At 45.4% G+C, this 24,883-nt stretch overlaps 2 protein-coding genes and 1 pseudogene across 5 annotated transcripts in view; 1 reads left to right on the top strand and 2 right to left on the bottom strand.

Annotated features, from left to right (window-relative positions):
- The window catches only part of NLRP3 (NLR family pyrin domain containing 3), a 32,633-nt gene extending 15,487 nt beyond the window's left edge, over positions 1-17,146 (top strand). For all 4 annotated transcript variants that reach the window (XM_045390620.3, XM_045390622.3, XM_074017582.1 and 1 more), the window contains 5 exons: positions 2,473-2,643; positions 4,327-4,497; positions 12,194-12,364; positions 12,885-13,055; positions 16,434-17,146. In XM_045390620.3, coding sequence (XP_045246555.2) covers positions 2,473-2,643; positions 4,327-4,497; positions 12,194-12,364; positions 12,885-13,055; positions 16,434-16,533 — 784 coding nt within the window. In that variant the 3' untranslated portion in view covers positions 16,534-17,146. The remainder of the gene's footprint in view (positions 1-2,472; positions 2,644-4,326; positions 4,498-12,193; positions 12,365-12,884; positions 13,056-16,433) is intronic.
- On the bottom strand, positions 15,927-16,266 carry LOC123572908 (NADH dehydrogenase [ubiquinone] 1 alpha subcomplex subunit 3 pseudogene; annotated as a pseudogene).
- Positions 17,147-18,736: 1,590 nt separating the features above from the next.
- OR2B11 (olfactory receptor family 2 subfamily B member 11) overlaps positions 18,737-24,883 on the bottom strand; it is a 68,137-nt gene continuing 61,990 nt past the window's right edge. Inside the window, exon 2 of the mRNA XM_015429893.4 lies at positions 18,737-20,094. Coding sequence (XP_015285379.1) covers positions 19,118-20,074 — 957 coding nt within the window. The 5' untranslated portion in view covers positions 20,075-20,094 and the 3' untranslated portion in view covers positions 18,737-19,117. The remainder of the gene's footprint in view (positions 20,095-24,883) is intronic.

The raw sequence follows: 24,883 nt of genomic DNA, 5'->3' as shown, positions 1-24,883 counted from the left end.
CAGCCCAGGTCCAGCAACCGTCACCACTTGCCTGGACATGCGGTGACCTCCTGGACCATCAGCTCCCGGGGATAGGGTTTGCGTTTGCTTGTCTTGCCATCCTCTTTGCCACGCCTGGACAGGCATCTTAGTCCCTGCCGGTGGTCAGAAACGCACACTGAATGGATGTTGGCTTTTTGGTCTCGCTGTGTCTGCCTTTCTCCCTCACCAGACCATTCTCCACACAAAAGTAAGATGGTCATTTAGAAAATTCTGATTTGAGCCGGGCGCGGTGGCTCAAGCCTGTAATCCCAGCACTTTGGGAGGCCAAGACGGGTGGATCACGAGGTCAGGAGATCAAGACCATCCTGGCTAACACGGTGAAACCCCATCTCTACTAAAAAATACAAAAAACTAGCCGGGCGAGGTGGCGGCGCCTGTAGTCCCAGCTACTTGGGAGGCTGAGGCAGGAGAATGGCGTAAACCCGGGAGGCAGAGCTTGCAGTGAGCCGAGATCATGCCACTGCACTCCAGCCTAGACAACAGAGCGAGACTCTGTCTCAAAAAAAAAAAAAAAGAAAGAAAATTCTGATTTGATTGTGCTGTTCCGTGACTTAAATGCTTTCTCTCTGCTCTGCTCCTTATATTTTACTTTATTTATTTATTTTTGTCGATGTAGGAGGCGCAAGCGCAGCTTTGTTCCATGGATATATTATTGCACAGTGGTAGTGTCTGGGCTTTTACTGTAACCCCCCCCTTTTTTTTTTTTGAGACAGAGTCTTGCCTTGTCGCACGGGCTGGAGTGCAATGGCACAATCTTGGCTCACTGCAACATCCACCTCCCGGGTTTAAGCGATTCTTCTGCCTCAGCCTCCCGAGTAGTTGGGATTGCAGGCGTGGGCCACCACGCCCAGCTAATTTTTATATTTTTGGTAGAGACAAGATTTCACTATATTGGCTAGGCTGGTCTCAAACTCCTGACCTCGTGATCTGCCCGCCTTGGCCTCCCAAAGTGCTGGGATTACAGGCGTGAGACACCGCACCCGGCCTTTGTGTAACTCTTACCCAAATAGTGAACATTGTACCCAATAAGTAATTTTCCAGCCCTCACCTGGGTCCCACCCTCCCACCCTTCTGAGGCTCCAGTGTCTATCATTCTACGCTCTGTGGATGTTACCCTTTGTTTAGCTCAAACTTGTAAGTGAGAACATGTGGTATTTGACTCTGTTTCTGAGGTATTTCACTTAAGATAATGGCCTCCAGTTTCATCCATGTGGCTTCAAAGATGTGACTTCCTTCTTTTCTATGGCTGAGCAGTATTCCATTGTGTATATAGATCACACTCTCTTGATCTTTGCTCTTTTGATAAATTTCAAATTGTCGTACCATGGAGACTGGCTCTTTGGGACACTTAACCTTATTTCTCCAACTTCATCCCCAAGTTCTCTCCCCACTGCCATTGCCCCTGTGTGATTCTGGAGAGGGAGACACAAACAGGAAAGGGTAGGTGACAATGAGATGTTCTGCAGATAAGTAGAGATCCATTTGTCCATTTGCTTGAAGTTGGTGTAAGGATAGGAACAGAAAGGAGGTGGTCTAACAGGCTCCAGGACCTATGAACTATTGCCCTGGAAAGAAACTAGAATGTCGTTCTCGCCCCCACGACAGGGATACATTTTTGTTGCTGGTGGTGGTGGTGACGGTGGTAGTGATGTGCGTGTGTGTGTGTGCATGTGTGTAACGGTGAAACCAATAAAGAATCAGAGCTGCAGCGGGGTGCGGAACCCCAGCACTTTGAGAGGCTGAGGTGGGCAGATCATAAGCCCAGGAGTTCAAAACCAGCCTGAGCAAGCTGGTGAGACCTTGTCTTTACAAAATAATAAATAAATAAATAAATAAATAAATAAATAAATAAAATAGCTAAGCATGGTAGCACATGCTGGTATTTGCAGCCACTTGGGAGGCTGAGGCAGGTGGATCTCCTTGAGCACAGGAGTTCTAGGTGGCAGTGAGCTATGATCTCACCATTGCACTCCAGCCTGTGCAACAAAGTGAGACCCTGTCTCTAAAAAAAAAGAAAAGAAAAAGAAAGAGAAAAAGAATCAGAGCTGCTTTTCCTTTCAATATAGATGGATGGCTGGGATGAAATCATCAAGCACAATGGGGTGACAATGTTGGTAAAGACAAGAAATAGCTGAGTGCAGCGCTGGCGAGGGCAGAGCCGACTGCGGGCACATCAACAGTTAGGAACACGAGGGAAGGAGGTGGAGTGCACAGGCCCACACCACCCGTTTCACTTACAAGCCAGGAGCTCACCATTCACTTGTCTGGGGGGTGACTGCAATGCACCCGGCACTGTTTATGGCCGGGAATTCACTGACGGGTGCTCCCTCTGCTGTGACTGGGGAGCCTGAGGGCTGACCTTGTGCTGTATTCCGGAGTTCTCTGGTCAGATGTGTTCTGACGCTTTCTGCCTCTGTTCTTGGCATGAAGGTTGGGGCGCTGCGGCCTCTCGCATGAGTGCTGCTTCGACATCTCCTTGGTCCTCAGCAGCAACCAGAAGCTGGTGGAGCTGGACCTGAGCGACAACGCCCTTGGGGACTTCGGGATCAGACTTCTGTGTGTCGGACTGAAGCACCTGTTGTGCAATCTGAAGAAGCTCTGGTGAGTTGAGCCCGTTCCCCAAAGGAAGCCCTGCCAACAAGGCATGTTTCGCACTCTGGCTTCAGTGAGGCCTGGGGGGCTGGAGTTTGAGTGACAGTGGCCTCGGCGGCTCAGGTGGCTGTGTGTGCTTGTCTCTGGGTGTCTGTGGCATTTCGGTCAGTTAGTGTTTGCTGTGGGGAAAGTCACACACTCAACCCTGACAAGGGGCATAAGTAATAAAAAAAGAAGATGACTGCCTGTAGGGTGCCCACTGCCTTAGCTGAGAAAAAGAAGAAAACCAGTGTAATGCATTGCTTTAGAGGAGTTTTAGAATTTCATGACAAGCCCTGGGTCCTCATGTTGTATAAGAAAAATGGTGCTAAAGCAGTGCAGACACTCGATGTTGTACGCAGCCCTTCCCTGAATGCTTCTGGGAGACTTGCATTTTGAAGGAGAGAAAAAAACACTTAAAAATGGAAGGGCCAATTCTCACCCATTAGGATGGCTATTATTAAACAAAAGCAAGAAAACTAGAAAACAAGTATTGGCATGGATACGGAGAAATGGAAGCCATTGTGTATTGCTGGTGGGAAAGTAAATGATGCAGCCAGTGTGGAAAACAGCACTGCAATTCCTAAAACAATATAGAATTACTATTGAAGCCAGCATTTCCACTCCTGGGTATATCTGCAAAAGAGTTCAAAGCAGTAACTCAGCCAGGCACAGTGGCTCACACCTGTAATCCCAGCATTTTGGGAGGCCGAGGCAGGTGGATCACTTGAGGTCAGGAGTTTGAGACTAGCCTGGCCATCATAGTAAAACCTTGTCTCTACTAAAAATACAAAAATTAGCCAGGCGTGGTGGCACGTGCTTGTAATCCCAGCTACTCTGGGTGGAGGCAAGAGAATCGTTTGAACCTGGGAGGCGGAGGTTGCAGTGAGTCAAGATCACGCCACTGCATTCCCACCTGGGTAACCGAGGAAGAGTTAAAAAAAAAAAGAAGGCAGGAACTCAAACATGTTATTTGTACACCCATGTCCATAGCAACACTATTAGCACTAGCCAAAAGGTAGAAATAACCCAAACGTCCTTCAACGGATAAAGGGTGTTGAAAAGTGCTATATATGTACATTCAGCTTTAAAAGGAATTCTAGTACACACTACAACATGGATGAGCCTCAGGGACATTATGCTAAGTAAGATAAGCTAGGCTTGAAAGGGCAAATACTCTGTGATTGTCCTGATAGGAGGTGCCTAGAATAGTCAGATTCATAGAGACAGAAAGAAAGGTGGTTGCAGGCAATGGGAGAGTGGGGAACGGGAAGACATTGTTTAATGGTTATGGAGTTTCATTTCGGCAAGATGAAAGGAGTTCTGGAGACGGTGGTGAAGATGGTTGCACAACAATGTGAATGTGCTTAAGGCCGTTAATCGTGCACTTAAAAATGGTTAAGATGGTAAATTTCATTTTACACGTATTTCACCACAATAAAGCTGAATGTAGGGAGCTGGGAAGATGTAGTATTGGTGCGAGCTTGTTATTCCGCCAGATGGAAGAGGAAATCAGAAGTGTACGTAGAGCTTGTGTCCACTCCCTTTCCATGTGTAAACTGGAGTAGAGGCAGTGGCAGGTACGGGTGCCTCCTTGTTCATGGTGGAGCGTGGGTGAGAGACATGACTGACATTCTGCCATCTTTGTGGAAGGCTGGTCAGCTGCTGCCTCACATCAGCGTGTTGTCAGGATCTTGCGTCAGTATTGAGCACCAGCCGTTCCCTGACCAGACTCTACGTGGGGGAGAATGCCCTGGGAGACGCAGGAGTCGCAATTTTATGTGAAAAAGCCAAGAATCCACAATGTAACCTGCAGAAACTGGGGTAAGTCTTCATGGGTGTCTCAGCAGAAAAGTAACTTCTTTTCAGAGGTGAATTATGTGGAAAATGTGGATGGGGGTTACTCTGGTCAGGCAGAGTTGAAGGTAGAGTAAGGAGGTAAAAACATCAGAAATGGTTTGAAGGACTGGATGTATATAATGTATACTACTGCTAATGAGATAATTTATGCTAATTTATGATTATAGCATTAGAGTTTCTTAGTGTTGGAAAAAACCTTAGAGATTGTGCAGCCCAATTGCCCATTAAGGAAAAAACTTGTTTCCAAGGCACTCACATGAATAGTCACCCATTTTATGTGTGCATGCATGCAAGTTATCGTCCAGTGCGTGCAGCCTCTACACCAGGAAAGAGCTCTTACCCTGCAGCCTCTACAGTAGGAGAGGGATTTTACCCTGCAGCCTCTGCACTAGGAGAGAGCTTTTACCCTGCAGCCTCTTTATCCTCAACAGTGTCAGGGCTCAGCACCTTCACCTGTGTAGCCATGCTCTCCCAGGTACACAGGCTGGTTTGTTAGTGTCTCTCTTTGAAATTTGGTGCCCAGACCTGATGACGTGTGGTGGATGTTTTAGCTCCTGTTGCAGAGAACTATGGTTTCACTGGTGGAGCCTCTGATTTCCTTATGCTTTTTGGCAGTTACATAAACCTTTTGGTTCTTGTTGGAATTCTGCAGTAAACAGTAGTAGAGAATACCCACTAATAATCATGCACTTTCCCTGTACCACTTTCCCTATACCACTTTCCCGTATCACCTGCTCTTTCCTGTTCTTACATGGATTTTCTCAGTTGGCGTCAGAAAGATGCTGTAAGGTGGGTATCTGTGTCTCCAGTTTAAAGAGGAGAAAATACAACTCAGGGAGCCTCGTAACTTTGTCCAAGGACACTCAGAGAGAAGGTAGTGGAACTCAGTGTAGACAAACGTCTGTGACCCCCCCAGCCACTGCCTTAATTCCCAGTGCATCGCCTTAGGAGATGTTGCTAATGGGCTCTCTACGGGGCTTCTTCCTCTGGCTCTCAGCCTAAGGGTGGGACCTTCAATTTAGCTTTGCTAAACCTCATCTTACCTGTCTTTTGACCCATTGACTAAGCAGTTTCAAATCTTGATTCTGTCAATAATATCTACAAATACAACAAGCAAATTGTATACGTCTTCATTCATTCATATTATTAATATATATACCAGCCAGATCAGCATTCAAGACAAAATAGAGCAGGAAAGGTCTTCCCAAAGGAGTAATCCACTAATCCGTAATTAACAACCAATATCTGTTCACAAAGCTCTGATCCTTCCTTGGGCCTGTCCCATCAGCCCATCCTCAGATGTGACCATGTCTCTTTCTGTGAAGTCTTCGTGCAGGGCCTTCATTTCCTCGCCTTAGGGCGTTACCCTTCCTTAGCAAACTGCCTTAGGGCGTTACCCTTCCTTAGCAGTTTGACTTCTGCTTCTCTAGGTTTGTTCAACAGACATGACTGGGTCCCTTTATTTTGCAGGCCCTCTGGGGGCTCTGTGGTGGGCACTGACAGTAGCCGTGAGTAAAACAGACCACAACCCTGTTTTCACAATCATTATTTTAGGGAAACGATAACAGATAATAGACAAGCTAAAAAATATACAGTGTGTATAAGAGCTATAAGAAAAACTAGAGTGACGGCGAGGGGTGCTTCTCTGCTCAGGCTTGGCGGGTGCCTCTCTGAGCGGGTGACATTGGAGCAGGTGCTAAGTGAAGTATGGGATGGGCTGTGAAGGAGCCGGAAGAGCCCTCCAGGCAAAGCAGATGGAACCGAAGGAAGGGGCCCAGCCATAGGCGCTCAGGTGACTCTCAGTGATCCTGGTTCCAAATTCCAAATGACAAACAAACCAATTACAAATGTGCCTGTTGCATCTGTAATACACTCTCTGTAGTCAATACCCAACCTGGTAGAGCTGCTGTAATAAAGTATCACAAACAGAGCAGCCTGAACAACAAGAGTTTATTGCCGCTCAGTTCTGAAGGCCAGAGTCTGAAACTGAGGCATCAGCAGGCTGGGTCCCTGTAGGTCGTACAGGTCCTTCCCGGTCCTTATTTTAGTTGACGTCTGCTGCCTTTAATTCACTTCTCTCCTCCTCTTTGGAAGCCTTCTTCCTCTTATGTTTAGGTCACTGCTCAGTCTTTCCTGCTAATGTTACAGCTTCCCCCTTCCTGGATCCTGCATTGGCTTATTTTCCTGTGGTCTGGGGATTTTGCCACTGGTTTAGTTTTGTTGTTTTATTTTTTTTTGAAATGGAGTCTTACTGTGTCACCAGGGCTGAAATGCAGTGGCGCAATCTTGGCTCACTGCGACCTCCGCCTCCTAGGTTCCAACAATTCTCCTGCCTCAGCCTCCTGAGTAGCTGGGACTATAGGTGTGCACTGCCATGCCCGGCTAATTTTTGTATTTTTAGTAGATAGGGATTTCACTATGTTTGCTAGGCTGGTCTCGAACTCCTGACCTCAGGTGATCTGCCTGCCTTGGCATCCCAAAGTGCTGGGATTACAGGCATGAGCCACACACCCTGCCTGGTTTACCTTTTTGTTTGTTTGTTTGTTACTAAATGTTTCTACACTCCCTGAGAATTTTCATATACCTCTCAATTTCAACAACGATAGGTCTTAAACCCAGATGTCATTCACAAACTTTTTATTAGAAAAGTAACACATGCTTGGTGTAAACATATCATAGTACAAAGTGGAAAGTGAAAGCTCCTTCTCAGCCCTCTTCTGAGAGAGCCATTTACAATAGTCTGATGAGCAACCATCCAGACTTTTAAAAATACAATAGATTGTTATATAATCCATCCATCTGTCCATCCGTCCGTCCGTCCATCCGTCTGTCCATCCATCCATCCATCCATCCATCCATCCATCCATCCATCCGTCCGTCCGTCCATCCAAGGGAGTATCAGAGCTTTGTGAACACATATTGGTTGCTAATTATGGACAAATGGATTTCCTGTATATGCTGATCTGGGTGGTATTTATATCAGTAATGTGAATGAAGACCTATGCGATTTTCATGTTGCATTTGTAATACATTGTTACATAGTATTTTAAATGCCTAGTCTGTTAGAGCTGCTGTAATAAAGTATCACAAACAGAGAAGCTTAAACAACAGAAATTTATTGGCCCTCAGTTCTGGAGGCCAGAAGTGTGAGGTTAAGATACCAGCAGGCTGGGTCTTTCCGAGGGCTGTGGGGAATCTGTTCATGCTTCTCTTCAGTGTCTGGTGGAATGTCATCTTGCTGACACATTTTGACATTCCTTGACCTGTAGATGCCTCTCCCACACCATTGCCTTTATGTCTACGTGGCGTCTTCCCTGTGTCTGTGTGCGTCTTTCTCCATGTCCCACGTTTCCCTGTGAAAGAACACAAGTCATGTTAGATTAGTAACGACCTCATCTTAACTAATTACATTTTCAGTAACCAATATCCAAATAACGTCACAATCTGAAGTACTGGGGCCTAGGATTTCCACATGTAAAGTCTTGGAGGAAACAATTCAATCCATAACACCCTATCTATTGAAACTAGAACCATGATATAAATATTGTTCTGTGATATCCTTTTTTTCATTTATCATGGATAAATTTCCACGCTGATTTGTGTAGATCTATTGATTGGGGCATAATATCCCATAGTGTCCTTTACCATGATTTATTTCATCAAATAAGGCATTTGGGGATAACTGTTCTTTTCCACTATTACAAACAACTCTGCAAAAATCACGTTTTTATATGTAGTTTTATGCATGTGTATTTGCTTTTGAGATAGATATCTATAAGTGGCATTAATCAGTCAAAACTTTTATGCATTTTATGTGTTCGGTGTAGCCATACATGTGGCTGTGTGTTAGGTATAGCCTATGTGTTAGGTATAGCCACATTTTTTTTTTTCTTGAACTTTAGGTCCTCATGTCTGGCTGCATATTGTGTGCTGCCTGTCTCAATATTGCATGTCACACATGCTGAGCGTTTGCAACATTGGTTTAATTATCATACCCCACCTTCCACCCCCGTTCTCTGACCTGCTCCTGCCCTCTTCCTCCCGCCTCATTGAATGGTGGGGCTTTCCAGGAGGCTGCCAAATGAGTAAATGGAGGACAGTCCTAAAGCTCTGCTTTCAGTTCCCTCTACCACTCATCGTTACACCAGAGGGAACTTTTTAAAATGCAAATTTGAAAATATTGACCCTTTGTTCAAAAACCTTCAAAAGTTCTTCTCTGTCGTCAGAGTGACATCTTAGCTTGGCACACAAGGCTGTCCCTGATACTGCCCTCTCTCCTACCACACCTTGCACTCCATTTTGAGTCATGTTGAATAAGTTTTGTTTTGCTGTTTTAGAGATGCGGACTTGCTATGTTGCTCAGGCTGAATTTGAACTCCTGGGTTCGCCTACTGCCATACCACCCAGGGTGCCCAATCTCATCTGAACTCCTGGGTTCAAACAATCCTCCCATCTTAGCCACCCAAGTAGCTGGGACTATAGGTGGACATCACTGTGCCTAGCTATGAATTAGTTTTGAAACACCTTGGTGGTTCTTTTAATCTTCCTTATCCTTGCATACTCTTTTCATTTTGCCTGGAGGGTTACCCCCACTTTCCCACTTTCTACCATCCATCTAAGAAGCTCCTACTTATTTTTTAATTGCTGTGATCCTCATTTTGTCCATTTAAAAGTAGGGATAAAAATAACATTCCCATCTTGAGGTTGTGATCATTCAATGAGATAACCCTATTTAAAGTCATCATCCATGTCAAGCACACAATAAATACTGTGTGTGCTGCCTGTCTCAATATTGCTCAAGGTCGCACATGCTCAATCTTCTTCCTCAGTTTCCTTTCCTTTCCTTTCCTTTCCTTTCCTTTCCTTTCCTTTCCTTTCTCTTTCTCTTTCTCTTTCTTTCTTTCCTTCCTTTTTTTAAGACAGGGTATTTTCTCTGTGGCTCAGGCTGGAGTGCAGTGGTAGGATCATAGCTCACTGTAGCCTTGAACTCCTGGGCTCAGGCAATCTTCCTGCCTCAGCCTTCTGAGTAGCTAAGACTACAGGTGTGCCACCATGCCTGGGTAATGTTTAAAATGTTTAAAAATTGTTTTGTAGAGACAAGATCTTGCTATATTGCCCAGGCTTATCTCAAACTCCTGGCCTCAAGTGGTCTTCCCACCTTGACCTCCCTAAGCACTGGGATTCAGTTTTCATTATGAGACATTTTTGTGACATAAGCAGGTAGTTAATAAATAAAAATCCCCAACAAATTAACTTAATACAGTACATGGCAAGATATCTAGCTTGGTAAATGTAGAGTTCAGTTAGGTGGATTGGTTCAAATCAAGGTGTTATGTCGATCACATTCCTCTAATCCAAGGATTGGTTGGTGGGACATGGTTGCTTGACTCTTTAAACACTTTATTATGTGTTTAGTGTAACCACTGCTTAATAGTTACCAGCATTTTCACAATCTGGGTATGACATGTTCTTAACAAAACTACACTGTCTGTTGCCACTTCTATCACTACTACTACTGTGTAGTGCTCCCCAAACATCTGTTGAATAATCCATTCTACTCCTTTTTGGAAATAGTGGTAAAGCCTGCATAACTTTAACTACATAACTTTAAAAATATTTTCTCTTTTCCTCTTTGAAGACCACCCCCATTCTACTGGAATGTTCCTGGCCTTTGCCAGGAATCCTACAAATCCCTTCTGCATGTTCATTAACAACAACCCTCTAATAGAATTCTTACCTGGGGGTGAGAACTTAGTAGAAGCCACTCAAAACTTGCTTTGTTTTTGTCTGTCTCTCTTGGGTTTCATTTCCCTATTAGTCTTGCTTACTGTGTCTTTTCAATTTGATTCTTCCTTAATTGGGAAGATAGAAACCAGTGGGTGGATAATCGCTTTTTCCTGCTGGTCATCCGCTCACACTTTACTGTCTGAATAAACTTTTTCTGTATTTCTTTTTTTCCTGCCTCTTAGACACCAAAGAGCTTAAAAACATGCCATTACCAAGGACTCTGGCAGGAAGGAGGCTACTCCTGGCTTTGTGGAAGGGCTGGAGTATGAGGCTTTCTGTGTACTGTACCCTCTGAGCATCTATGCTCCTAGGAATTACACCACTAGTGATTTTAGAGCTCTTATGCTCTTCCTGGGTGATAGAATGGGCTTAATTTGACTCAAGAATAGTACATCAAAACTCTTAATTCCATTGAGATTAATGCATTCCTGGGGTTTTATGCTCTAAGAGGCCCTTTGCTGTGCAGAAGGAAGAGAGAGGTGGACAGAAAGGGCAGGGGGGAGATGATGAGACTAAAATGTGGAAAGTCCAGGTCTGGATCCCTCCTCACCACACACCTGCTCTGTGGCCTTGAGAGAAACATGTAATCTTTATAAGCCTTTGATTTCTAATCTGTAAAATGTATGTAATAGTTTTAGCTGCACTCCTTCCTTGCCAGGTTGATATAATAATCAAATAAGACTGGTCTCTGGGTCAGACACAGTGGTTCACGCCTGTAATCCCAGCACTTTGGGAGGCCAAGGTGGGTGGATTGTCTGAGCCCAGGAGTTTAAGACTGCAGTGAGCTGTGCACTCGGCCTGGGTGACAGAGCAAGAGCCTTTTTCTTTTATTTGTTTTTGAGACAGAGTCTCACTCTGTCACCCAGGCTGAAGTGTAGTGGCAGTCTTGGCTCACTGCAACCTCTGCCTCCCTGTAACCTCTGCCTCCCGGGTTCAAGCAATTCTCCTGCCTCAGCCTCCCCGAGTAGCTGGGATTACAGGTGCCCACCACCACCCTGACTAATTTTTGTATTTTTAGTAGAGACGGGGTTTCACCATGTTGGCCAGGCTGGTCTTGAACTCCTGACCTCGTGATCCACCCTCCCAAAGTGCTGGGCCTCCCAAAGTGCTGGGATTACAGGCATAAGCCACTGCACCTGGCCTTATTTATTTATTTAGGCAGGGTCTCACTCTGTCGCCCAGGCTAGAGTGTGGCAGCACAATCATGGCTCACTGCAGCCTCGACTTCCTGGACTCAAATGATCCTTCCACTTCTCCAGTGTGGTTGAGGGCTGCAGCGAGAAAGAAGTGAAAGGGGCATTTGGGGGAGCAGGAAGGCGGGAGGTTGCAATTGCTAAGGGCCCCATAGTGTTCCTGTCACAGCCCTAGCTACAGCTTAGAAGGTCACAATGGACGTTCACCTGTTGTCTTTGATGTTTAAATCCGCACTGACTTCCCATGAGGAGGATTTTTTTTTTCCTGTCTCTCTTCAAAACAAAACAAACAAAAAAACAGGTGTCTGCAGTGTTACAGGCATTATTAGTCAAGGATAACCACTGGGATGTCTTTCTGGAAGGAGTGGTACTGAGGAACACTCCTGGCTGGAGGAAAGCTGTGTGAGAAGCAGGAGTATGGGGTAACTGGCTCAGTTTGCCTTGGCTCTCTTTCTGTCGGAGTGATCCAGCAAAATGTCTGCTGAGACATCATTTGTGTCTCCTGTGGCAGCCACAGACAGCAGGCCATGCTCTCCCCAGATCATATCCGAGATGCTGGCTTCTGCTCTCTGAGCTAAAGGCTGCAGCTGCTGAGAGAGGACAGGGCACTGAGTCGAAGCAGCTGCACAGTGTTGGGGAAGAGCTGGGCACTGAGGACTCTTCTCCCCGTCCTTCTACAGGTTGGTGAATTCTGGCCTTACATCAGTCTGTTGTTCAGCTTTGTCCTCAGTACTCAGCACTAATCAGAATCTCACGCACCTTTACCTGCGAGGCAACACTCTCGGAGACAAGGGGATCAAGCTACTCTGTGAGGGACTCTTGCACCCCGACTGCAAGCTTCAGGTGTTGGAGTAAGTCCTTCCGCTTATTACAGCAATGAGAACACATGGTGGCCAAGGGTGGAGGGAAGTTTAGGCAGAGTGGCCACAAGATAATCTGTATCTTAGAAGTGAGGTGTCTTCTTAGAGTTTGCCTTGTTACAGGATCATGGGACTGGGAGGAGTCCTTCCAGATGATATAAAGGTAGGAACTTGAGTCCTTTCCATCAGTTTTCTGTACCACAAAATAAGGGGGCAGTATGACACTTATATTTAATGGAAATGTAGGGAAGGGCACAGAATTCGGTAAATCGGTGAACAAACCACTGTTACTAATTTGATCTGTGCAATGCAGTGGATTTGAAAGAGATGCTCCTATCTGAAAAGGAGAGAGAAGAATCATTACTGGCATACAAGGCTGCTTCAAGCTAGTTAGTCCTGTGCTCTTTTTTTTTTTTTGTACCTGAAAGAAGACAGACTAAGATGCTAAGATCTTGGGGAGCCGGGGGGATGGTTAAGGGGACGTTTTCTTTAAATCACCCCCTTTTTGCAGATTAGACAACTGCAACCTCACGTCACACTGCTGCTGGGATCTTTCCACACTTCTGACCTCCAGCCAGAGCCTGCGAAAGCTGAGCCTAGGCAACAATGACCTGGGCGACCTGGGGGTCATGATGTTCTGTGAAGTGCTGAAACAGCAGAGCTGCCTCCTGCAGAACCTGGGGTGAGTGCGCGCTGCAGAGATGCCCGTGGCGGGACTCTGAGTCCTCAGGAAATGTTGACTGTTACCAAATCCAGGATGGCTCTGGCTTCATTTGCAGCCACTCAGGATTAGGTTGGGCCTGGGTCAGTTGTGTGGATTTTTAAAAATAGAGAATATGGGGCTTAAACTACACATTCCACTTCATTAAGACTATTAGAACAACCAAAGTTAAGCTGGATTTCATCCATATTCTCTAAAGAAACACAAGTCCTAATGCGATCATGGCCAAGGAGGATTCTGTTCTACACAAGGAACCGTACTTTGTAAAACTCGTCTATGGTTCATCCGATTTGGAAGGGTCTTTACATAGTGGAGATCTTGTTGTTTTGTTTCTGAGGATTCCTAATTGGGAAAAGAGTGTTCCAGGAACAGCAAGATTGGAAATTATATGAAATTCAACAGTGTGTCAGGACATTGCCGACCCACCTCTGTGATACCACTGAGGTAGTCATCTCCTCTCTAGTAGGAGCTTCCTGGCGAGTCCCACGGTTCTGTCAGCTGTGATGATCGCACTTTTCCCTGAAGACGTTTTCACTGCTTGGCTTTAAGGCCAACATGTTCTCCTGGGTTTTCTCCTATTTCATCAGCTCTTTCTACTCAGTCTCCTTTCTGGCCTTTTCTTCATCATCCTGACCCTTATGTGTTGAATCCTCAGAGCTCAGTCGCTGGGCTAATTTTTCTTCCCTACACTTTCTCCCTCATTTAAATTACCTGGTCTTCTGGATTCATGATATATGTGCTATGGCCTCCAGATTACATGTCCATAAATTCTGTGTCTGCGTGCTTGTCTGATCTTTCTTCTTGGAGGTTTAATAAACCTCTCAAACGTCACATCCAGATCCACACCCATGTTATTCTCTTCTACCTGAAACCTGATTCTTCCCCATCTCTGTCAATGGTCACTTCCTCTAAGTTGCTCAGGCCAAAACATTTTTGGTTCTGTCGTCACTGTCTCTTTTTTCTTATAACCACGTCCAATGTGTCAGCACATCCTGTGAGCTCTGCCTTCCCAGCTTGGCCACTCCCTGACCACTTCTGGCCAGCTTCATGGCTTCTTCCCTGGCTCAAGCCACCATCATCTGGTGTCTGGATTGTTATGGTGGCATTCTGACAGGCCACCCTGCATCTGTTATTCTGATTTTAGCAGACAAGGGATTCAGCTAAAATGTAAGTCAGATCATATCACTCTTGCCAACATCGTCTGGTGACTTCTTATCACTTTCATAATCAGAGCAACAAACTCATGGTGTATTCCATGCCCCACATAATCCAGCCTCTCCTGCTTCCGAAGATTCCGCTTCTCCCAACCCTTGCTTATTCTACCCCAGTACAGCGGTCTCCTTGCTGTTTTGCAAGAACACTGTCATCTCTGGATTTTTGCACTTGCTTTTCTTCCTGCCTAGAACTCTCTCCCCTTCAGTATCCACATGCATTATTCTCTGTACATTCCTAAATTCTCTCTTAAAGGTCTTCCTCTCTGCGAGTCTGTCTTTGACTATTCTACTGAAAATAGAAGCAAGCACTTTTTTCTTCTCATTCTCCTCTGCAGTGAAGCACATCTTATGTACTATGTCGTTTTCTTGTTTATTTATTATCTATTTCTGCTCCCAAAATATAAATTCCTTTAGTCCAGGGAGTTCTGTCCATATTAATGATCTCAAGGCTGAGAACCTGTTGGAATGCAGGTTTGAATAAATACAAGTTTGAATCAGCCTTGCATCCTTGTGCCGATGTAATGGAGCACGTTTGCTGCAGGACAAGCCAACATTCCCAGAGCTAAGAGAGATGGGGGAAGAAAAGAAGAATTGGTCAGGTCAAAGCTGGGAACACTGCTACATGTAGTGTCACTGACCTAGCCCTGAGCGACATTCAGGACCCAGGCTGAGGGACAGGCTCAAAATAGATTGAAGAATCTATGAATGCAATCAACCTGTTTTCTCAGGCTGCGATAACAAGCTGTTCTAGACTGTGTGACTCAAACACGGAGATTTATTTTCTCACAATACTGGAGGCTGGAAAGTCCAAAATCAAGTCTCTGATGAATTTGGTTGCTGGTGAGAGTCCTCTTCCTGACTTGCAGATGGCTACCTTCTTGCTATGTGATTGCATGGAGTGAGGGGAGGCAAGGGAGAGAAGACAGGGGAGAAAGAACAAACTCTCTGGTATCTCTCCTGTAAGGACACTCACCCTCACAACTTCATCTCACTCTACCTACCTCCCAAGGGCCTCACCTTTAAGTACCATCACATTAGGGGTTCGGGCATCATCATGGGAAATTTTAAGGAAGACAGGCATTCAGTATATACCACCACCAAACTGAGATGGTTAGAAATGGTGCAGGACAAATGGGCGGATTTATTAGTTAAGTTGCAAGGGAAACTTTATTAAAGAGGAGGAAGAATTACATCGAAGAAAATGTGAGAGGCATCCTGGGCAAATGCAATGTGTAGAATTGGTTGGGTTCATGACTAAATGAACATAAGGTAAAAAAATTTACAAGACAGTTAAGGAAGTGTAAATGCTGACTGGACATACAGTGATACTAAGAAATTATTGTTAAACAGTTTTGGTGTGATAGTGATATTGTAATTATATTTTAGTGTCAGAAAGTGAATTATTGACAGATGCATTAAATGCAATATTTAAAATAATCCATGGGTGGGAGGAGTGGGTGGGCAATAGAAGAAACAAGTTGACATGACCTGTTTAATAGTCGAACTTGGGTAATGGAGATGGGGTTCATTATACTATTTTCTATACTTTTATGTATGCTTAAAAAGTTCCCAACTAGATAGTTAAAAATATAACAGGACCACATCGGACACTTAGAGCTTTTTTTTTTCCCCACATTTTTACTGGGAGCTGTGGGAGGGGCCTCCTCTGTCATTGGGGGTGCTCACAGTTTCTTCAGCCACTCCAGGCTGGGGCCCTGGGGGTCTGGGGGTGGCTGGGCACGTCCGGCTGGTCCCGTCATCGCGGACGGGCACTGGGTAGTTGTGGGGCGTGGCCTTGTTGATGGTGATGGAGTACTTGGTGTAGGGGCTGAACGGGGGCAGAATTACAGCGAGGCTCCGGATGACGAAATACACACGCGCGCTGCCTCCTCGGCCCAGGCATTCTTGAGGAAGCCGCGGAGTCTCGCGGCCATCTTGGTCTCGGCGGCGGTGACAGCGGCGAGGACGCGGAGCACGCTGGGAGTTGTGGTCCTTTTTTTTTTTTTGTTTAACGTTTTAGAAGTGTGTGGAGTTTAGGGAAATGGAGAGAAGACACTTTGAAGGTTAACGACTCTGAGAGAGTTATCTGAAGTGTGCATCCCAGGCTTTCTATTTGCTTTTACAGGTTGTCTGAAATGTATTTCAATTATGAGACAAAAAGCGCGTTAGAAACACTTCAAGAAGAAAAGCCGGAGCTGACCATCGTCTTTGAGCCTTCGTGGTAGGGGTGGAAGCAGCGCTGCCAGACGCGGCGGTCTCCGGGCCCTCCAGCTGGGGGTCCTCAGGTGGAGCGAGCTGCGACCCATGCAGGCCAAGAGCACAGCTCTGTGATCCTTCCGGGGGAGTGTCGGAGAGGAGAGCGCGCCCGCCGGGCCTTCGTGTGGAGAGCTGGGGCGTCTCCTTTGCGCCCGGGTGAGGGAGACACCAGGGCACCGACAGCAGCGGATGTTGTTCTCATCCCAGCGCCTCAGTTAGAGGACGTTCCTCTTGGTGACCTCGTGTAATTAGCTCGTTCAATAAAGCACTTCCTTTGTCTTTATTTTTCTCTTCTCACTGTCTTTCTTTTTCCTATCTTTTTTTCTTCTTTGTTCTGTTTACTTTTGCTCATATCATCATTCCTGCTATCTTTCTATTAACTGACCATAACACAGAACTAGTTGACTATATATTATGTTGAAATTTTATGGCAGCTATTTATTTATTTAAAATTTTTGTAATACTGTTGTTTTCTAATAAGAATAATCCATGTTTGTGTAGCTAGTTGAAAATTCAGGAATATGTAAAACTTTTTTTTGTATTTATTTAATTAAATTGTTTCCTTTTCTTAATTTTAAAAAAGAGTACCTGGAAATTTTTAAAATTATTTCTCTAAAGCTCTAAGGGTAAATTAAATTGCTTGGTGCATTTTAAAAGTCACTTTGGCAAATGGTTCTATTGTAGATAATTTTTAAAAAATTACCTCACTCTAACTGTAATGAGTGGAATTTCATCTTTGCTAGGATAGAATGAAAATCGTGGAGTGAAAGGTTTGAGAGTATCAGAGCCTGCACTCCTAACTAGAAGTATTATGTAGAAGATGCATCTTGCTCTCAGTTGATAACAGCTTATTTTGGATTTATCCCATCCGAGGAACAGTTCATCTATCATACTTCACAGAGCATCAAGTTTTAAGGAAATATTTACTAATTGCTTCTCAACACATGGACAACTCTTAAACCGCATGGAATTGCTCAGGATGGAAATACTACTTCCTCTATACAATTAGCCATCAAAGTAGCCACACTTTGCTACTCAAAGTGTGGTCTATGAACTGTCAATATAGGAGTTTGTATAAGAATGTAAAACAATCACATTATTAAACATGCCTTTTAGATGAGCTGACATTTAAAAAAAACCCTTAAGACTGTTTCTATAAGGGAAACAGTATGAGATTTACATTCTATTGCAAACTGTCTTGTTAGCACTTCTGAGCAGCACCAACTGGAGATTGGGTTTCTGCATGTTGGTGAACTATTACCAACTGCCTTCCTGCTACAAACACTTTGATACCCTGTATAAATAATGTAATCAGAAACACATAGCTGAGCTTGAAAGAGATGAAAGATAACTTTTGGGCATTAGGACTTTAAAACTGGCCAGGTTGCTGAGAATGCCATTATTTCATTCCTTTTTATGACTGAATAGTGTTTTTCCATGGTATATATCTCACATTTTCTTTTTCTTGTTTTTGTTTTTTGAGATGGAGTCTCACTCTGTCGCCCAGTCTGGAGTGCAGTGGCGCGACCTCAGCTCACTGCAACCTCCGCCTTCCGGATTCAAGCCATTCTCTGCCTCAGCCTTCTGAGTAGCTGGGATTACAGGCGTGTGCCACCATGCCCAGCTAATTTTTGTATTTTTAGTAGAGACGGGGTTTCACCATCTTGGCCAGGCTGGTCTTGAACTTCTGACCTCATGATTCACCCGCCTTGGCCTCCCAAAGTGCTGGGATTATAGGCATGAGCCACTGCGCCCAGCCTATCTCACATTTTCTTTATTCACTAGTTGACTGATGGGCATTTGGGCTGGTTCCGTATTTTTCCAATTGCAAATTGTGCTGCTATAAACATGCATGAGCAAGTAACTTTGTCGTATAATGACTTATTTTCCTCTGGGTAGATGCCCAGTAGTGGCATTGCTGGATCAAATGGTAGATCTACTTTTAGTTCTTTAAGGAATCTTCACACTGTTTTCCATAGTGGTTCTACTAGTTTTTGTACTAGTTTACATTTCATGGAAAAACTTTCTATAGAAGAAAATGTAAACTACAGAGAAAAAAAAAAATCCAAAATCACAGGAAAGAGATAGCAATCTACTTAATTCCTGGAATTGTTTGAAAAAGTCATGTAAAATTTGTGGAGGTTTAAGTATATGGAGAAAAACACATATTCATTATAAGTAAAATAAGATTGTATTTCAGCTTCATCTTGTGTATACTTAGGAGTAATAGAAAAGACACAAATGGGGAGAGAAAAAAAGAAATACAGGAAGAGGAAAAGAGAAAAGAATCAGGAAATTGGAAGTTAAATAATTCCACACATACTTATTGAAGTCTATTTAAACAATGCTTAAAAACATATGGCCTCTTAGAATTACACTTTTAAAATGAACTTTGTCGCTATGGGATTTGGGGTATTATGACAGGAAGTGAGATGTTTGAAGACAGAGTTTTTGAGCTCTCTGGGTATTAACTCCTTAAGTGAAAGATGCTCTGAGTGCACAATAGACTTGTGCAGTGCTCTTTAATTGATGGAGATGCTACATCTCACGTCCTCATCGTCCACAGAGCCTCCAGATCCTGGCCAGGAGTCTCCTCAGAGCCCCCTTCACATCTTTATTTCTCAGGGTGTAGATGAAGGGATTGAGAGTGGGGGTGATTATGGAATAGAAGAGAGAAATAAATTTGCCCTGCTCTTGGGAGTAGCTGGAAGGGGGCTGAAGATACATGTAAATGGCAGGTAGGTAGAAGAGGGAGACGACCATCAGGTGGGAGGAACACGTCCCAAAGGCCTTGTGTCGTCCCTTGGAGGATTGGATCCTGAGCACTGCGCGGGCAATAAAGCCATAGGAGAGAAGGATGAGAGCCAGGGGCACCAACACGAAGAAGGCCACCAACACAGCCAGCGTGGCATCATTCACAGCTGTGTCGGCACACGACAGCTTGATCATGGCCGGCACCTCGCAGAAAAAGTTGTTTAGCACCTGCCGCCCACAGAACGGCAATTGCACAGTCAGGACCACCTGCACGAAGGAGTTGCCGAAGCCACTGAGCCAGGCCAGAGCCACGAGCTGCTGACAGAGAGCACGGTGCATGAGAACGGCATAGTGCAGGGGCTCGCAGATGGCCACGTAGCGGTCCAGGGCCATGGCGGCCAGGAGGATACACTCCGTGCATCCCAGCCAGTGGAAGACTGCATACTGCACAGTGCAGCCTCCGTAGCTGATGGTCTTCTGGGAACTGCCCATGTTGACCAGCATCTGAGGGACCGTAGTGGTGGTGTAGCAGAGGTCCAGGAAGGACAGGTGGCTGAGGAAGGTGTACATGGGACTGTGGAGTTGAGGATCCAGCTGGGATGCCAGGATGATGGCGACGTTCCCCAACATGGCCAGCATGTAGGACAGCAGGAGGACCACAAAGAGAGGGAGTTCCAGCCATGGCCTGTCAGACACACCCAGAAGGATGAAGGCTTTAGGGGGGTCCCCTGAGAAGCTCTGGTTGTCACTTTTCATGTTGTGGTATTTTCTGGCACCTGTGACAAATTGAGAAAATCAGAATGAATAATACCTGAGAAGAGGAACTGATCGCTTTCCTCCGTCTTGCATCCACTCTTCCTTCCCCAGGTGACAGCCTGTTTGATTCTCCTTACCTCTGTGGAGACGCTGGGATGTGGAGGGATCAGAACAAAGCGCCCCAGCAGCAGCCTGTGTGTCTTTGCTCTCCTTCCTACTCAGTGGCCTCAACTAAAGCCATTTAATCTCCCTGAACTTCTGCATCTGTGAAATGGGGAGAAATACCCGCTTCAATTGCCAAGACTTGGGGACGATAGAGACATTAAGTATGTGAGAAGAATACCTCATGAATGACAGTTGTGTTCCAGGTAGAGTGAAGCCTGCCACAGCTCCCATCACCGTCAGAATGTTCGATTTCTGTCTACATCCACATCGACAGGGAATTGTCCACCTTCTTAGGCTTTCCCATTTTGGGAGGTAGTGGTAGGAGGCAGGTGGGTGGTGATATAAAGCAAGCAGAAGGGCTTTGTGAGCATCTGGGGGCTGTATTGATAGAACCACCCCCCATCACCTGCTCACGCTTGCATCCGGCTCCCCGATTCATGCTGATCTCTGCTTTCAAGACCGCTCACGCACAGGCAGCCCTGTCACTCACACTGGTGGTAAAAGCAGCACAGTTCTAGGTCCTGTGAGTCTCTGGAGTGGAAGAGCCAAGTCATATGTTACTTCAGCCCCTGAATAGGTCATGGTAGTTAATGAGACCCCAGAGCATGGAATTTTGAGCACAGGGAGAAAGCTCTTGATTGGCATGAGAAAGGTAGTCCCTGGAACTGTCTACGGAAAGATCAGACTGCCCTCTACGGCTAGGTTTTATCTGATGGCTTGAGTGACATTCCAATTTCCTGCACAATTTCTTTGCCAAGCAGCTGTCACCACTCAGTGATAGAAAACAGCCAATTTGATTTCTGAAACCATTGCTGTTAGGAAGCAACTGGGTTGCCAGCTGCTGATTAGTGGCTCCTTTCGACTACACCCTTGGCTTCTCACCTCCTACACTCGCTCCAGCATTGCACACCTTCCATTTCCTGATGGGGATGATATGCTCCATGACAGGATTGAAAAATATTATTAATAAACAATAATTAATAATTTATTAATAAATCCTGCAAGCAGATAATTTATGAAGGATTTTTATTCTTGATGTGGTACCTTATGCATAGACTGTAAAACTAACAGAGATCTGCTCAGCTTAGATGTTGCAACAGGTGTTCCCCGCTGCCCCAGTTGATATTCTGAAGAACTCTACTGTTACTGGAAAACAACTCAAACTCCAGGGTTTCAGTGGAGGAATAAGTTCAAAATTTCCCTCCTGCTTCTCTAGTTTCAAAACTACACACGGTTTGTTAGAAAGTTCCCAATATTCTTGGAAACACTCAATTATTGTACTTCCTCCCAGATTCTATCAACAATACTTACGACATAAACTTCACAGAATGTGATCTTATCTCCAACGAGCTCAACATGCCAGCCAAAACAGTGAGCTGTGGCTGAGCAAAGTCAAGCTAGCACATGTTCAAGCCTAATTATTAAGAAGTAAAGGAATTAGGACATTTCTCCTTCTGAGATTTCTGATTCCAGAGTTTCTTTTCAGAGCCTAACCTGGGAGAAAAGGGAGAAGTTGTAGGGATAGTGAAGAAAGAAATGAGAGAATGAAGGAAGCAAGAAAGATAGAGGGGTAAATGTAGGCGGCAATTTATAAGAAAGACAAGTTATTTGCCACTCACGACGAGCCAGGTACTGTAATAATAACTTGATGTTGCTTTAATATCTCAGCAAGGTCCATGTTTTCACCCCTAATTCACTGAGTGACTTGGGAGGATAGCTGGTCTACCTTAGTTACACAGCAGCAAATGGTAAAGCCAGGACTGAAAGCCAAATTCCTGCTCTTAACTACTATTCTCTCCAGAACTTTGCTTTAAAAAAAGAGCAGCTGGTGACATGGGAGCAGCAAGGGCAGTCGCCTAAACGACTGAGACAAAAGAAGATGCTGGGAAGGGGAGATGAGAGAGAGGAAGGTCACAGGAGAGAAAGCGGCTGGGATTACAGAGGAGAGGTTTTCTTGTAATTATAGTCCACTTACATGTGCACACCTACGTACACACGTGCACACACCTGCATGCGCGTGCGCACGCACACACACACACACACAGTTTCTCAACGGCAAAGCTGGATACTCCCCAGCCCTGCCCCTCATGCCCTGGATCTGATGCCCTTCTATTCAGGCCTTTCCACATGGAGCTTTCGTAGGTGTCTGGCCTCTGCGCTCCTTGACCTTCTTTCATCTTCCAAGTACAGGTGCCCCCCATGGCACAGCCTTGCTTCCCTGGATGGACACAATCATTCCCACAAATGTCGCCATCGCATTCAAACGGAATCCCTCCAGGCTGTTTCTACATCTGCCAGTTCCTCACTGACCTCTAACCCCCTTTTTGACATTGTGAACTGAGGCATCCCAAATTTCACCTGGCAGCCATCCTCCCAGACTCAAAGCAGCTCCTTCACCTTAATTCTGGCTGACTTCCCTTCAGTCACGGTGACGCCAAGTACTGAGGTTCTTTTAATCATGTTCTACTCCTCATTCACTCTAGTTCAACACCAAAGTTAAATAATTCAACACCCTTACAGTGCTGTGATCCCACCCATACAATGTTGCATTGTTGCAGGCACGCACCATCTGAATCCTCACCACTGCCATCCTGGGCAGAAACGCTCACCAGGACCCCTCTTGGAACTTGCTACCTGCCTCTCTGCAGGCAGCTTCAACCCCTCACTCACCCTCACACGAAGTCATCTTTCTGAAACTCAGGCCTTAAGAGCAAGGATACCTTTAGGTGTTTTAATTACCAAAAATATAAGAACCCATCGCTCAAGGAGTTACCTGCTGATTGTATCGTGTTCACACTGAATTCCTGTAGTTTCTTCTGAGAACCGTCATGTCCCTCTGCGTTGGCAGCCACCACATTGTATTTTAACAGCAGCACTTAGGCCACGGCTGCTGGCAGGCTAGTCTGTGAACCCGCGAGCTGTGATACACCCTTAGATATATATCGTTCCCTAGAGGATATATAATCCTTATGATTAATAGATCTATATTATCTATCTCTTATCCCTGACATTTGCTGCTGAGATCTCTGCTGACGCTTGACGGAACGCATTGTTACCTATTCCACCACACAAGATCTAAAATCAAATTCACAGCAGTGTGTGGAATTCCTAGAAAGCAGCTTATGAGATGGGCAAACAGAATTTTTTATGGATCATAGATTTTATTGCTTATTAGTCCAAAGGGTGTCTTTCTTCAACCCAGAATGCAGCCTTCCATCCCACAAATGGGATAGCCTGGTCCAGGCCCTGTTCAGCTGCAGAGGCCATCATTGGGATTACACTCAAGAGAGTCTTGGGGACGAGGTGTAATGATAGCAATGTTTTCCTGAACTGATAGTAACAGGGACTCTTCCATCACAAAAAGAGAAAGAGCCCCTTTCTCCTTATTTAAGAGCCGCTCTCTCCTTATTTGTTTGCCTTTGCCATCCTGGTTCAATGGCATGCTTTTTCTTTTTTTTCTTTTTTTTTTTTTTTTTGAGGCGGAGTCTGGCACTCTTGCCCATGCTGGAGTGCAGTGGCCCGATCTCAGCTCACTGCAAGCTCCGCCTCCTGGGTTCACGCCATTCTCCTGCCTCAGCCTCCCGAGTAGCTGGGACTACAGGCGCCCACCACCTCGCCCGGCTAGTTTTTTTGTATTTTTTAGTAGAGACGGGGTTTCACCGTGTTAGCCAGGATGGTCTCAATCTCCTGACCTCGTGATCCGCCCGTCTCGGCCTCCCAAAGTGCTGGGATTACAGGCTTGAGCCACCGCGCCCGGCGGCATGCTTTTTCTTAGACAGGAGTCTGACAAGTACAATCGAGATGTTAGCTGGCACAGGGGCTTGAGAGCACACAAGCCCAGCCTCAACTCCACCTCTTCATCTTTATTTTCAGTCTCACTCAGCAGCCTCTGCAACATAGTTAGTGTCCCTGGCATAGCCCTTTCTCATCCTGTGCCAGGGTCTGGGGAAGTGCACATCCTCCTGCTGGGAATAGCAGGAATGTCTTGGGAATCTTACCTCCTTCCCTTGCCTTCATGTCCCGCCTCTGGTTTCAGGACAGCCCAGTTTCTTTCCTGTAACTGTCCTCACTAATTTAACACTATTCATCGTCTTCTGTAGCTCCCACAGTACAAGGGGGTTTGAGGACCATGAATATCCCTATTGCCACAGCGGACCTGAGGTCTAATTTTTCATAACACTTTAATTTGAAAGATTAAACACATTCCTAGCATTGAGAGGAGAAGGGAAGTAAGTCAGCACTGAACGGGCACCCACCAGCTCTGTCTGTGCACCAGGCACCGCATATGTGCCCTCCCATATCCCGTTTCAATAACTCTGGAAAACTCAGAGGTTCAGAAAGATTAAGAAGTTCACCTCGTTCAGGGACTGGGGTACGAGTCCACGGGGTAAGCTATTTAAACACCCAATGCTGCGCACAGAGGGAAAGTTACTTTCTCGTAAGCCTCTGGATGTCACAATCTGTCACTCTCAAAAGTAACAAACAGTTTCCCTTTAAAAAAATTTATTTTATGTTTACTTAAAATAAATAGAGATGGGGTCTTGCTATTGCTCAGACTAGTCTCAAACTCCTAGACTCAAGTGATCCTCCCACCTTGACCTCCCAAAGTGCTGGGATTACAGGCGTGAGCCACCTCGCCCGGCC

This window comes from Macaca fascicularis, chromosome 1 (assembly GCF_037993035.2).
Source record: "Macaca fascicularis isolate 582-1 chromosome 1, T2T-MFA8v1.1".
Taxonomy (NCBI): domain Eukaryota; kingdom Metazoa; phylum Chordata; class Mammalia; order Primates; family Cercopithecidae; genus Macaca; species Macaca fascicularis.
The sequence above is the reverse complement of the archived record's forward strand: the minus strand, read 5'-3'. Positions and strand labels throughout refer to the sequence as shown.